The 15,521-nt window shown below is 41.7% G+C and overlaps 1 protein-coding gene across 4 annotated transcripts; it reads left to right on the plus strand.

Annotated features, from left to right (window-relative positions):
- The first annotated feature begins 6 nt into the window (after positions 1 to 6).
- On the plus strand, positions 7 to 15,521 carry apoob (apolipoprotein O, b). 4 transcript variants are annotated; one of them, XM_085469026.1, is made up of 9 exons: positions 7 to 3,320; positions 5,882 to 5,992; positions 6,171 to 6,296; positions 8,867 to 8,899; positions 9,445 to 9,499; positions 9,625 to 9,720; positions 10,787 to 10,878; positions 14,629 to 14,718; positions 14,813 to 15,521. In XM_085469026.1, exons 1-9 carry the CDS (start codon positions 3,168 to 3,170, stop codon positions 14,855 to 14,857), a joined length of 801 nt encoding a protein of 266 aa, XP_085325152.1. In that variant the 5' UTR covers positions 7 to 3,167; the 3' UTR covers positions 14,858 to 15,521. The 4 variants fall into 4 exon arrangements, with proteins under 4 accessions (XP_085325152.1, XP_085325151.1, XP_085325150.1 ...); XM_085469024.1 differs by lacking the exon at positions 7 to 3,320 and adding an exon at positions 5,470 to 5,559 and having other exon boundaries at positions 9,448 to 9,499; XM_085469023.1 differs by lacking the exon at positions 7 to 3,320 and adding an exon at positions 5,471 to 5,559.

The following is a 15,521-nucleotide window of genomic DNA, read 5'->3' on the forward strand; positions in this document are numbered from 1 at the left end:
GGGGGGGGCGGGATCAGGTGTTTACAGGTGGGAGACTACAGGCTTTTAAACTGGAGACCAGCACTTACCTTAAGGTGAGGAAAATGGCTGGGGCCATAGCGTTGCTCTTCCTAAACGAAGGAAGCAGCAGTCAAAGCGTGGCGCGTGAGACGCCACCCGTGAACATTTTTAGCTTTCTCAGAAAATACAGGAAAAAGTAATCGTTTGGAGGAAAGAAAAATGGTTTCATTCTGCCGCTTTATGTTCGGACTATGGTCAGCTTCCTGTTCTACTTCTCACCTTCTGTATTTAAGCGCTCCGGTCAGGCTTACCGCAGAAACGCACTGGAAGCGCCCGATTCTGATGCACCAGTCGAACAGACCTGCACCACAAATCCTACTTGAATTAGGTTCATTTCTTTTGAAGCCACCTGTTAGTGAGTGATTATATCAAACACTGGAAAATGCCCTATAAATATATAACAACAAACATGGAGTCGGGTATAGAAACAAGATGTAACACTGTAGTGTAGTCATTTTAGAGCCTCTCCAAATATACAACTGTCGACGCTTTAACCTGCTAACGGCTATCAGCTGTTATGAATTCGCTTCCAGTGCGTTCCAGCTTTCAGTCCTAATTCAGCTCTTTGCTCCCAGATATCATCAAACTACGCTCATGTTCATCCAGCACAGCATCACTGTCCTCCTCTTCCTTCCTCTGTCTCACAGTTTGAGAGTAAATGTATCCTGACAGTGATGATGATGATGATGATGGACTCACACAGCTTTACTCACTCTCATCTACATTCCCTGCACTTTACTGGTTGTTATTGTGTGTAAATGCACAATTTTCCCCTCCCAGCGGCTGAATGTGCTGTAATGCTGGAGACGCGTGTCTGAAATTAACTTTATGGCTGACAAGTCAAGACTGACTAAAAGAGTTGAAACATTTGAGAAACAATGGACCTCATGCAAGAACATTTTAATGCATTATGCTGATGATAAAGGACCAGAAACGATTATAAAACCATTAACCAGAGTGATGTTGTCAGAAGTACTGTTAGCTGTATGAAAAATGAGTTTTGAGGCTGAATATCAAACTCTAAAGTAGTTTTCTTGTTAAGCATAAAAAGTGACATAATTGTACCCACTCAACATTTAAAATGAAGACAGTGCACCCTGTCTTAGAACAATATTCCATTTTAACCTCTTTGAGAAACAATAGCTTGTTTATTACCCTTACAGCCAAGTTTCTGCCACTTAGCAAATACATTTGAATATATGACTTAAGGGTCACATGAAATTTCTTAATGCTGTTGAGATCTGCTAAGCTTACTGGTATAACTACAATCCGGTTTAGCTAAGGCTAGCTCTGACAATATTAGCTGGTGTATCAGCACCTAGCATTATATCCTACTGAGTTAAGTAGTACATTTAACTGTTGTTTTGTAATTCATATTACAGTTGCATCATTGGTGATTTTAAAGACACTTTAAATTACAACTTGCATGAAAATACCAAAAATAAGAGTATCTATTCAGATTTATGCAAACTAGCATTAGCCACAATTTGACTGACTTTTATCTCTTTCTGTTCTAAACTGGTTTAGCTGCAGTCAAATGATCTTTAAACTCATTAAAATGAATGGTAATTTCCAGATGGCAAATAGGACAATATTTATACCTATCTCTATTCAGGCTTTAAGGTTAGCTGCTATTACAACAGCAGCTAGCTTTTTACTGTTTAAGCCCCCATAACCTTAGCAGTGCTAACTACCTAGTTAACCATCTATGGAACCTACTAAAAGCTGCTTAGTTAGCTGGTGTTCGCAGGAGTTTAGCTCCTTTAACTTTATTATGAACTTATTAAAATGGTCTCTGTAACATATCAAACTGAACAACCAAAATGTTAGTCTTATAAATTTACAGACAGCAACACAGGGTTTTTAATTTTAGCTAAGATTAGCCTTGGCTATCTGAAGATGGCCATCTGCCTTTGGCTGTCTAATTGGTTTTCTTTCCAAAGCTGTAAATGTATTTATCACTTATAGTGGGGAAAAGTAGTTTAAGAAAGATGAACCATAACAATAAGTCCAAAAGTAAATTTTCTGTTTTACAGCATTGCCAAGCTAATTGGTGTTAGCTTGAAGACATGGTTTGTTTCAATTGTGTCATTTCTATGGAAGGTTGTTTCTACAACTTGAAGGGAGAAAATCCTATAAAAATGAATATAAATCTGTATTTTTGGTCATCGCAAAACATAATGAATATTTATACTTAAATCTTCAAGTTTGGTATCACAAAAATTTTGACTTGCTTAAAAGTAACTTAATGTCTAACTTGGACATTTAGACAAAATTTCAAGATGCTGAAGTGAAATTTTGTTGCAAGTTGAAATTTTTACTTTTTTCAATCCGGCAGCTTCTTGTTTTGTTTGTTTGATTTTTCTTTTTTTCAGGGGTGAAAATAAGCTTCCATAGATTGCACATCTCACAATGAAATACAGAAGTATTTCTGTATTTATTTATATTTAAATATTTATAATAATTAAAAAAAAGATCTTTACGCAAAAGTAGCTGTGGCTAACTCAGACTCTAACTGTAGCTTTGTAGTTACTATGCTTTTGTTTATAATCTATTCCATGAACTTGAGGTAGCAATGACCACAAAGTGGAAAAATAGATGGCAGCCATGATGGCTACCCTTATCAGGAGTTTAGCTAAATCTTAACAGTAAGACTTAGCTTTAGCATTAGTAAGGTGACCCATGGCTTTTTCAGCAGCTAGCTTTCTCCTGAGTTTAGCAATCTGGTTTGCTGCAAAAATACACTTTTTCTAGCCGTTTGTTGTACATGTAAATTTAAAAAGCTATTTTCTTAACAAAGGACACACTTATATTGCACATTTTTGTATATACAATGAAAAAGATCAAATCAAAACCGTGACAGCTGATCATATATGTATTTAATGTCTTGATTTACTGTTCGCACCCCAAAGATTCTTTCAAATCTGCTTCTATTCGTATTAGAGGTTCTTGCTTCAGGTTCATTGTTTCTTTGGTTGGTTTACACACTTCATATTTTATCTCTACAGACAAGATCTGTGTTTCAATGTAAGCTGCAAACACTGGAGGTCAGTATAACCAAAGCATTAAGCTGCGAAAGAATCAAACAGTTACCAGCCAGTGTTTAAATGACTTGCACCAGTGGTGTGTTCATTTCAGACATTAAGGTTTCGCCTTCCCCAGCTGATGCAAACTCCGTCTTTGTAGCTTGCACGTCTCAGCAGTGGGACGCCTCGATCCTGCAGCCCAGTAAGCCGTGCTCGATGACCAGCTCCGTGCTTGTATTGTTTTTATTTTTGTCTTTTTTGTTTTCATGAGCCAACTGTGAAAAAGGGCTAGGGCACACACTGATGCAGTTTTGTCTGTTAGCTGTATATTTAAGTTATTTATTTTCTACAGGTATTGCTTTTCACTGAGCTATGCAGTAACAGTTGTAGGATTATTTATTATGACGAGACTTCATCATAAGTCGTGTTGTTTTCAGGTCGTACCTCATCGTCTGTCCTTATTTCATACTCGGGCCGTCTGTCTTCTCTGCATGTGGCTCATCGACGGATGCTTTGAGAGGTTTTTCTTTCAGTCTTAAGGCGTACTTTAAGTATTGCAGCACCTTTGCATTTTCCTGTATGAAAGTTCTCAGAGTGTCATACTTCGCGTTCCTCTTCTTGTAGCAGCGTCAGGCTGTCCACAAATCTGTCGAGTCCTGAGCTGCAGCTTTAACAGTGTCTCTGCAAAGCCACTTTGGTTTCTTTGATGGGGACATAATCCCCAAATGGTTGAAAATCTTCCCCCACCTACACGCCTCTGCAGCAGGTGAGAGGCATGTCCCTGCAGTAGATAATTTACGTCGCATTTCATCTCTTTGTTGACATTTCAAAAGCTTGAGTCAGCAGATTTAGGACATTTTGCTGCAGAGGTTAATGTTTTGTTTTTTTAATCAGCTAAACGTTGCAGCCATATCTCTGTACCAACAAGTCATTTAACAACTGATTTGGACACTTTAACCCAGTCAAACTCCTATAAAAATTGAAGTTGAAGACCAAACAATAACACAAAATAAACTTTTTTTTTGCTTTTAAGTTCTGTGAACAGTTCAGTGCTTCAGATCTGTTTTAAAACTCTTGTGCTCTCTTTACTTTAGCTCAGCGCTTCTCAAACTGTGGGGCAGGCCCCACTGATGGGCCACAGAGACACCGCATGAAGTGCAAGGATGATGAGAAGCAAAATAGGAAGTGATTCTAAGCTGAATAAAATGTTTTTTGTAAGCAAATAAAACGGCGTAGATTGATTGAAATTCAAATTGGGTCCCTTTCTACTGTTAGTGATTTTAAGGACCTCCTAAATTTAAGTGCATGGTTCTGCTGTCTTAACTGAGGCAGGAAAATGAATCTCTTCATTAACTGCTCCTCTCTTCACATCTCCTCCGTGTCCCTATACTCTGCAGCTGATACCTTAAACGTCATGTGCCACTGCAGTCCGCTCGCTGCTCTTCCTCTTCTTCCTCCTCCTCTCATGTCGCCATTTGAAGAAGAAACTTGTAACCAATAAAGTACTACTGTCCCAATTCGAGGCACATCCAGTCATAGCGCAGCATCCTTTAGTCCACCAGTCTGTCAGTAGGAAAACAGAGTAGAGGATTAAAAAAAGGCATACCTTGCTACAACGACTGTATCTGAAAAAGAAAGTAAAATCAGATTAACATATCTTATAATCTGAGTAGAAACTCTTTGGAAATGATTTGTAACTTCTTTCCAGAAATAAATGTTCATATTGGTCAACTTTCACCTGCATTTGTGCTTTTCTGACTCTGTTTACTTTGTCTACATGACATTTCCCCCATTACAGATTAATGAAGCCAGTTGAAGAATGAAAATGAATTAAAACCTGCATGCAGGTTTATTATAATTATTATAAAAATCCATACAATATGCAAATATCAGCTGATATTTGTATGTGCACAATTATGACTGAAGTTGTTTATTTACTTTACAATGTTACAGCTGAGACTGACAGAAAAAAATAGATGTAAATAAATGTGATTATTAAAATATATCACAACATAAAATTAGGAACTAACTGGAGAAGTGGGCGTCCCAGAAGCTCAACCTGTATCAGTCCTTGAGATAAGTTTAGTATTTTACCCCCACTTGTTATTTATCTTGAAGACGTTCTATATTTTTAGTTCAACACATAAGGACAGAAAGCAAGAGACTTGGGTGGAGTGAGCTTATCGAGTGCTGGCACCTGCTGAGATGCGTGTTTACCTGATTCCCCCACCCATTAGTATTTTATTTTGTTTAGTTTTTTACATTATTACTTTTAAATTTTGTTATTTTGGTTTTACTTAGTTTTATTTTATTCGATTTTATTGTACCTATATTAATTAAAATATTTTTAATATGTTTATGTCGATCGTAGGCTCCTGGAGCATTACGCATGCGCCTCTTTCCTTGCCACTCCTCTGGCTTGCCGTAGAAAAGCGAAAGTCATCCAATAAGGAGCATGTCATATGCTAGATTGGTGAGTTTTATTCATCGTGTTCATCGTTTGTCACATGTAAAGTCATCTCGTTTTAGGTACTGGCTCTATGTTGTCGAAACTTGAGGTTGTAAAAACAAAACGACAATGAAAAGTCAGTTAAACGATGCTAGGCTAATTGAAAGCTAACCTTAGCATTGTGTTAGCTCCTCCGTATAACAAACAGCCATTAATCATGAGGAGACACCGAAACTCCTTTTTGTGTTCTGAATTCGTGTTAAATACGTGTAACTGACACCCCAGAGTCATCCATCGTATCACTGCGTGTCTAACCGGTGTGTTTACTATGCTTGTTTGCCGCCAGGTGTCGCTATGTGCCGCGGCTCCGGGGCTGGCGGGCCTGCTGAGCGGCTCGGTGCTGGCTGCAGGTGAGGGGAAGAAGAAGAGCAGCCAGCCGCCTCTGAGCATCGAGGAGGTGGGTTCAGACAGAGCCTTTCTAAAGACTGTTTTACTTTGTCTGTGACTTTGTTTACATCATGTTTACGACGTAGTGCACACAGCCACAGAGGTCTGGATCAGAGTCAGAGCTGACCCTGGAGGGACAGCTTCTGCATCGCAGAGCTTCAGAAGGTCACACTCTGTATTTGTTTCAGCTGCCGTCTCTGTACACCAGCCCTGAAGCAGCGGTGGCCCAGTACGTAGAGCCAGAGGCCGGGCCGGTGGAGCAGAGGGTGGCCTCACTGAGGAAATGGGCAGAACCATACACGAGCCAGTGTCAGGTTTGTTTACTTAACCTCAGGTGGACAACTCAAGAAAAACAGAAAATTAGTCAACCTTATGATGAACATGGACATCTGTCCAAAGCAAGCAGCACTTTATATATTAAATTATATTTGACCTGTGTGTACAGATTTTATATAGTTTCAGACTGTGGCAGATCACGTGTTCTTATAGATTTTTGTGCTGATGTATTTCTGGAAGAGAAGCTGTCATGCGGCCTAAGCTGTTGTGCTCCTGTTGTTCTTGACAGTCTCCACGAGCCTGTGGCTTTCTTTCTAATAAAGGACATTGTGGGATTCTTTTTTCTTCCTCTCTGCCACTGTTGCAGAAACATTCCCACTGAATCCAAACAGCTCGTGTTGCCTCAGAGGAGGCGGCATTTCTGTTTCTGTGAGGTTTGTGGCCTTGAGGTGAAGACGTGCAACAAAGACATGACGACGACTGGTTGCTTTCAGAGAGACGCCTGGGAACTTGTCTTTGAAATTTCTTTGCTTTCTGTTCTCCTTTCGTTTATCTCCTTCTTTCTTCTTCTTGGTTTTCTTTCTGTTTTTCTCTCCCTTGCTCTTGTTGTTCTTTTTTCTTTCTACCGCTGTGCCTCCTCACCTTTAAGCCTACCAACCATCCTCCTTTCTTTCTGTCCTGCTGTTCTTCCTTTCCTACTGACATCATTCCTTCCTTCCTCCTTTCTTACCAGCTGTGCTTCCTGGCTTCCTTACTTCTGTCCTTCCATTCCTTCTTTCGTTCCTCACATCCATGATCCTGCTATCTTTCACCCATTCATTCCTTCCATCAGTCCTTACAGGGAGTGCAGAATTATTAGGCAAGTTGTATTTTTGAGGAATAATTTTATTATTGAACAACAACCATGTTCTCAATGAACCCAAAAAACTCATTAATATCAAAGCTGAATGTTTTTGGAAGTAGTTTTTAGTTTTAGCTATTTTAGGGGGATATCTGTGTGTGCAGATATCCCCCTAGTTAGGGTTAGGGGTTTACTGTGCATAATTATTAGGCAACTTAACAAAAAACAAATATATACCCATTTCAATGATTTATTTTTACCAGTGAAACCAATATAACATCTCCACATTCACAAATATACATTTCTGACATTCAAAAACAAAACAAAAACAAATCAGCGACCAATATAGCCACCTTTCTTTGCAAGGACACTCAAAAGCCTGCCATCCATGGATTCTGTCAGTGTTTTGATCTGTTCACCATCAACATTGCGTGCAGCAGCAACCACAGCCTCCCAGACACTGTTCAGAGAGGTGTACTGTTTTCCCTCCTTGTAAATCTCACATTTGATGATGGACCACAGGTTCTCAATGGGGTTCAGATCAGGTGAACAAGGAGGCCATGTCATTAGTTTTTCTTCTTTTATACCCTTTCTTGCCAGCCACGCTGTGGAGTACTTGGACGCGTGTGATGGAGCATTGTCCTGCATGAAAATCATGTTTTTCTTGAAGGATGCAGACTTCTTCCTGTACCACTGCTTGAAGAAGGTGTCTTCCAGAAACTGGCAGTAGGACTGGGAGTTGAGCTTGACTCCATCCTCAACCCGAAAAGGCCCCACAAGCTCATCTTTGATGATACCAGCCCAAACCAGTACTCCACCTCCACCTTGCTGGCGTCTGAGTCGGACTGGAGCTCTCTGCCCTTTACCAATCCAGCCACGGGCTCATCAATCTGGCCCATCAAGACTCACTCTCATTTCATCAGTCCATAAAACCTTAGAAAAACCAGTCTTGAGATATTTCTTGGCCCAGTCTTGACGTTTCAGCTTGTGTGTCTTGTTCAGTGGTGGTCGTCTTTCAGCCTTTCTTACCTTGGCCATGTCTCTGAGTATTGCACACCTTGTGCTTTTGGGCACTCCAGTGATGTTGCAGCTCTGAAATATGGCCAAACTGGTGGCAAGTGGCATCTTGGCAGCTGCACGCTTGACTTTTCTCAGTTCATGGGCAGTTATTTTGCTCCTTAGTTTTTCCACACGCTTCTTGCGACCCTGTTGACTATTTTGAATGAAACGCTTGATTGTTCGATGATCACGCTTCAGAAGCTTTGCAATTTTGAGACTGCTGCATCCCTCTGCAAGATATCTCACTATTTTTGACTTTTCTGAGCCTGTCAAGTCCTTCTTTTGACCCATTTTGCCAAAGGAAAGGACGTTGCCTAATAATTATGCACACCTGATATAGGGTGTTGATGTCATTAGACCACACCCCTTCTCATTACAGAGATGCACATCACCTAATATGCTTAATTGGTAGTAGGCTTTTGAGCCTATACAGCTTGGAGTAAGACAACATGCATGAAGAGGATGATGTGGACAAAATACTCATTTGCCTAATAATTCTGCACTCCCTGTATATCCATCCTTTCTTCTATCCTTCCATCCATCCTTCATTAACCTCGTCTCTCCTTCCATTATTCTTCATGTGACACAGGAAATAATCAAACCTGCCATCAGACAGAAGTCTCTGTTCTGTAGTTGTTGGTAAATAGTAAAACGCTCCATTAACAAGTGAAATTCAGCATCTTTATGTGTGTCTCTTGTTTTTTGCAGGAAACTGGCCGAGCTGCGTTGGAGAAAGTGGAGGTGAGTAAATGCTGAAACGTGTAAAAATATTTTTCTCGTTACATTTCATTGTTTCATTTGTTTCTGAGCTGAAATATTCACAGCATGCACAGTAAGTATAATATCGAAAACGATCCTGAAACAAATTTGGCCCTTATGAGAGATAAAAAATATACCTGAAACCAGCCTGAGGAGGCTTTGGGCCTCGTGTTCAGGGTTGTATCTTTTTCTTGGATCCTTGTAACTTCTTACAATCGGACAAATACCAGACATTATTACACAAAGACCAAGGCTGAAAACAATGAGACAAACATGATAAAAGAATCTAATTTTAAAAGGAAACATGGATATAAAGGTCAGAACAGTATGTCATGAAGAACCCTGTACGTACGTCGGCTCTGTAGGTGAGTGTGTGTAAGTGAGGAAAAAACGGTGAATAATCCAAAACCTGACAGAAATATTGATACTGAAAGTGAATTAAAGAGTTAAATAGCTGTTAAAAACAAAACTATCAAACTCTTGTGTGTCGTTTCTTTTTGGTCCACCTGATGATCTTTGGACCTCAGCAGGTATACCAGAGGGTGGAGCCCGTCATCGGCACATCAGTAACGACAGTCACAGGTGAGGAAATGCTCGTCACTTTAATCAGCTGTTTAACGAAGGCGTGTGTGGCAGCCTGTTTGTGTTTGAACATTACATTTAAAATCTCCCTAAAAACCTTTGAGCGCCGTCACTCTGTCCTTCAGACGTGTACCAGTTCCTCAGTGACCCTCCTCCTGACCTCTACCCCAGTGTGGCGGCGGTGGGTTTCTCCGGCTTCCTGGGACTTTATTTGGCCAAAGGTAACGTGGGAACATCGGCTCTTTCTCACTGATGAATCGCGTCAGAGGGACTAATAATGAGTGTTACAGTTTAGGTTTTTACAAATGTGTCTAAAGCGACCTTGACAAAGTGCTGTCTCTTCACATTTTTCTCCGTGTTTTGCTGCTGATACATTTGGAGCCCTGCAGCTCCGGGATAATCTCCGTCCGCTCTCAGAGAGGAGGCTTGGAAACGTGTTAATCTAAAGCTGCTAGATCGTGTCTTATGTGGCTGCTCACAAACGTATAAATATTATTAAAGTGGATCTCCTCTGCTCGTGTCCGTGGACTCTGCTGGAGAGCAAAATAATCCTCGTTCATGTAGCCGTGCTTTTCCACACTTAAATGTTTCGTTCGTTTAAAGCAGACTCCTGTCTGTTTTCCCCCTTGCTGTTGTTCATTTGTGTAGATGTAAGCACGGTGGTCTCACTCAGGTGAGGACCAAACAGACCCTCTGCAGGAGGATGTGGTCTCGGTCCAGACAAACGACAGTGTGTTTGGTTTATGGTGTGAATGTGATCAAACCCAGCTATCGGGTGTATGTTGCAGGTTTGAGCTAAACAGCTTCCTGCAGCCAGACTGCAGGGCTTCCAGCACAGAAGCAAAAGTCCTGACACTGCAACCCTAAATCAATGTTATGTTGGTCAATATACGTTTAATGTTGTGTTATACACAAGTAATACAGCTCATTCATAAAGTCCCAGACACAAAGCATCATTTTGTGTCTCTTTGATCTTATTTTTAATTAAAAAACAGGTTTTGGGTCACGGTTAGTTAATGTTTACCTCCTGCAGCTGTAATCTCACAGTTACATAAAGAAGATCAGCATTATAAAGTCATGCCTGTAAACCCCCCCCCCCCACACACACACACACACACACACACACACACACACACACACACACACACACAGTCATGCATTTACTCTGGATTAGTAGCTGCTCTGTCTTTGAAGTGAGATATTCAGTGACCCAGTAAAAAGTGTGTACAGGTAACGAGGAACAGAACAAAAGGTGACTGACTCTCTCCCCCCCCTCCCCCCTCCCAGGCTCCAGGCTGAAGCGGCTGGTGTTCCCAGTTGGCCTCATGGCCCTGAGCGCCTCCATGTTTTACCCTCAGCAGGCTGCAACCGTGTTGAAGGTGTGTGTTTATGTGCTAACACACAGCAGAACAGTATCTGAGTGTGACTGTTTGTGACAAAAACATAGACTGTATCTAAAAGATGGTCATAAACACCCTGATTGGCTTCTTGTAGCCTTAACTCTGACGTCTTAGCCTCGTCCGTGATGCTTTTTCGGAGCCAGAAGTGTCGGCACTGCAGATGGATCACACAGATGCATGTGGCTGCTAATTAGAGCTGATAGGGGAGGATTGTTGCTCCTGGATCACTCAGAGTCCCTCGCCTGGTCTTTTCTGGTTGATTTAAGTCTCTTACTGTCCTCGTATCCAGAGGCTAACATCTGCCCACACCACGTACTGTTAAAACATGATAAATGTGATGAAATTAGTTCTGTTTCACACTGAGGAACAACTGTTGCTGTGTTTACTTTGTTTGAATCAGTGTGAACGCTTCACCTGCTGCAGATAAAAACATTCAAACTCAGGTTTAGTTTTCTTTAATATTTCCCACAGCGCTGACATGCAGTCAGGAAACAGCTGCCAGCACCTCTGCTTGTTTCAGTTATTTTAATTTTTAGCCACAAATAAATTTTGCCGGAATTTGTTCCACGGAGGAAATTAACCTCCTGACTTTCTAAACTTTATCAGCCCAGCTCTGACGGACGAATCCCAGATGAAATCTTTCCAGGGATCATTCGTAAACACGTTGTGTGTTTGATCTGTGACTCGTTTCCTGTTCGGAAAGGGTTGTGTTTCCGTGCAGGAAGCCCGGGCTGTGAATTGTGTTTCTAATTTCCACTTGGGTGGTTTTAATCACTTTGTTTCCTTCACACGAAGGGACAGAGCGAGACAGAGGCACACCCGGGCAGATGCACACAGCTGTAACATATGCAGAAGTGAAACAGAGGCACGGTGAGGATGTGAAAACATCTGGTCTCACAACTTAAAAGTGTGTCGGAGTCCACTCGGATGTCTGTAATGTTTCCAGTGACGTTCAGATTCATGAAAACCTGATGCTGAGCTTCAAAATCAGAAATGAAAACAGGAAACCAGGACTGAGGGACGCATCCAATGAATTTAATTTTGTTTCCAGTAATAAGGATGACATCGTTCTTTAGCCTTGTTTATGCTCACCACGTTGATGTTGCGCTCGCCATCTGTGATGTCACCGCTGACACTACAGCCATGTCACTTTTTATACTGGCCAGTCTGCTGCTTCCTCCTCGGTGATACAGGTCGTGTCGCCAGGCAGAAAAAGTCTCAGTGTCAGCGCTTGTATCAGATCAGAAGAAGTTTAAACAGGAAGCAAAGCGACCGCAAAGTTGTCTCCAGAAAGTCACGTCCTTATTTCAAGCTGCTGCAGCGTCTCGCTGATTAAAATACAAACAAGTGAACGATCCCTGGTTCGATCCTGGAAGGAGACGCAGATCCCTTTGGGGCTGCGTTAGGAAGTAAAAACTCTTTTTGTCGCACGTACATGCTTCAGATCAACAAACAAAAGGCAGTTTTTAAATGATGATTTAATTTATTAAGCAAAAAACATCCTAAAGATCTCAAAAAGCAACACATGTCACGATCTAAAGAAACGACAAAGTCACTGACAGCCATCAGATTTACATTTCTCAGGCTTTGAGATTCCAGTAAACCACTGGGAGAGCTATCATACCTTCCCAGTAGTGGCCAGTCTGCCTGGCTCCATGAGGTCACAATAGAACCCAGAACAACATTCAAAGAACTGCAGGCCTCACTTAAGGTCAGAGTTCATGATTCAACAATATAGGAGCAGTCACAGCAAAGGCCCGGTGTCCTCTGTGCTTTAATCTGGTCTTTGGACAGCTGAGAGCATCTGATCCACAGACCTCAGTGATCTTGCAAAAGATCAGAAAGGTATGAGTGTGCAAACCCACGCAACGCCTTAAAAACACATAATAAAACCTTAAAATGAATTCTAAAGCTAACTGGCAGCCAGTGCAAGGATGCCAGTATGGGAGATATGTGGTCTCTGCTGCCGAGTGACCAGCTGCAGTCGACTGACTGATGACACCGGAGTAAAAACTATTACAAACGATGGCATGGATAGCTCTCTCAAAGTCTCTCAGACAGAGAACGGCTTCACTTTAGTAAGTAGTCAAAGGTGAAAGAAACTGGACTTGATGACGGCATTAATCTGTTTATCAAACGTTGGAGTCAAAAATCAAATGAAAGGTTTGGACTGGCTTTGGAGTCCAGACTGAAACTGAGATCATCGGTGTGACCTTAAACAGGCTGTTTATGCTCAAACATCCTCCAGTGTGGTTGAATTTACACTATTCTGCAGAGAAGAGTGGACCAAGTTTGTTCACATCACTGTGATCGTCCACAGTGATGTAGACAAACTCACTGTCAGGTATCACAGAGGCTGACTGCAGTTCTTGCAGCTGAAGGTGGGACAGCCTGTTATTAGTCTGAGGAGCTTGGAAAGAAAAGCATCTGGACTTGTTTAAGTTGCTTGAAGACGTTTCACCTCTCATCCAAGAAGCTTCAGACGCTTTTCTTTCCAAGCTCCTTAGACTACGATGACCAGGATGACTGAGAACCTTCACAGACATACGACCGGTTATTAGGTTTAGGGGGCAGTTACTGTTTCCCACAGGGCCGCGTAGGTTTGCATGACTTTTTTCCCTTAATAAATAAAATTATCATTTAAAAACTGCCTTTTGTATTAACTCAGCTTTTCTTATCTGACTAATATTAAAATTCATTTGCTGATCTGAATGTGTGACAAATATATATTTTTTAAATCAGGAAGTGGGCAAATACTTTGTCGTCATGGTTCTTTTATTGCTTTTTATAAAGTCTGGTTTTATTTTGATTTCAGTTAAAAATAATGTTCCCCTCTAGCTTTGGTTTAAGTTCACTGTAATAACCTTGGTGTAGCCTCTGAATCAGATGTGAAGTCTTCTCTCCTTCCTGAGTTGCAGTGCCTGTAACATTTGTTAAATATTAACCAAAGGACGACATGATGAGCTCAGTTTCGCTGCTAATGGCAGAGACACCGGCGCACGAGTGTGAACGCACTCAGCACAGAACTGTGAATCTCGCTCAGCTCGACACCAGAAGCTTAAATTGAAATCCCCACTTTTTATCATTTATTTGAAATTTACTTATAATTCAAGGAAATGCTCTTTTTCTGAGTTCAGTGGTAATGATGGGGGCACCATCATAGCTGGCATGGCTGAGCAGGTGACGCTTACATCAGAGGCTCGAGTCCCGGACCATTTCCTGTGTGGGCCTGCCCACTAACTGTCCAGTAAAGGCTGAAGCTTGGAAATAAACCATTAATGAATTAATGAATCATTCGTATTACAATTAAATTTGATATTCTTGTTATTGATCGTGGCTCAAGAGTTGGCAGTTTGTCTTGTAATTGGAAGGTTGCCGGTTCGAGCCCCGGCTTGGACAGTCTTGGTCGTTGTGTCCTTGGGCAAGACACTTCACCTGTTGCCTGCTGGTGGTGGTCAGAGGGCCTGGTGGCGCCAGTGTCCTCGCCTCTGTCAGTGCGCCCAGGGGCAGCTGTGGCTACAACGTAGCTGCCATCACCAGTGTGTGAATGTGTGTGAATGTTGTGTAAAGCGCTTTGGGGTCCTTTATACTAAGTGAAGCGCTGTACAAAAACAGGCCATTTACCATTTATAATTCCAACAAAATTCAGCAGCGACCAAACGTCAGCTTCAGAGATCATTTTCTATCTGTGCGTCTGCGTTTAGCTGATGTGTTTCGCGTTTCCTGCAGGTGAGTCGAGACTCGGCGTACACCTGGACTCAGCAGGGCCGCGCCGCTCTGGAGACTCTGTGGAAAAATCCACCGTTTGGCAAAAAGGAGGTGAGTCTGCGGCGGATGCTTTTCATGTGTTCGGTTTGCTGTTTTGATCTCCTGACGTTTTTTTTTGTTTTTTTTTGTGTGTGTGTTTGTGAAGCCTGAGAAGAAAGAGCAAACGAAGGGCAGCAACACGAGCAGCTGAAGACGGCGAGCCGCTAACACCTGTGTACCTCCCAGAGCTGACAGTCGTTACATGTGAGCTTCACTTTGAATCTTTCCAAAACACCTCCGCCTCTTCCCAGAAGCAGTTTGGCTCATTGCACTGGACACCTCCTCCTCTGTAAACATTCCTTCTTTCTCCTTCGATGACTTCAGCTCCTCCGGTTTAACAGAACAGGTCACAGTGACCTTTCAAAACACTTCCTCGTGCTTTAACGTCCCATTCTGCTACAGAGACCCACTAAACTCTGCCAACAACAGCATTCAGATCAGTCCGATCAGTCGTTAACACATTTTTATTCATATCTGTCATGATTTTCTTCTTCTTTTCTCCTATTTTGAAGTAAACTGAATATTTTGACTGTTTGAGCTGGGATCGACTCCTTTCTTTAGTTTTTACTGTTTATGTCAGTGAACTTAGACGGCATATATCCCAGAGCTTTGCCTCTGTCCTCTGGAGGAGGATGTAAACGAATGAAGTCGTCCCCGATGTAGTATTCAGGTCACACTGTGATTCTTATAATCCTGATTTAATGCAGTGTTATTGTGTGCACCCATCTTCAGGTATTAATGAACTGCATAATATCCATGTCTAACATTGTACTGTATATATTATGTGTAATTAAATCCAGCATTTAACACTAAAA

The sequence above is a fragment of the Copadichromis virginalis genome, linkage group LG9 (genome assembly GCF_057382275.1).
Source record: "Copadichromis virginalis isolate Kocher_CV1m ecotype Utaka linkage group LG9, C_Virginalis_male_GT1.1, whole genome shotgun sequence".
Lineage (NCBI taxonomy): Eukaryota > Metazoa > Chordata > Actinopteri > Cichliformes > Cichlidae > Copadichromis > Copadichromis virginalis.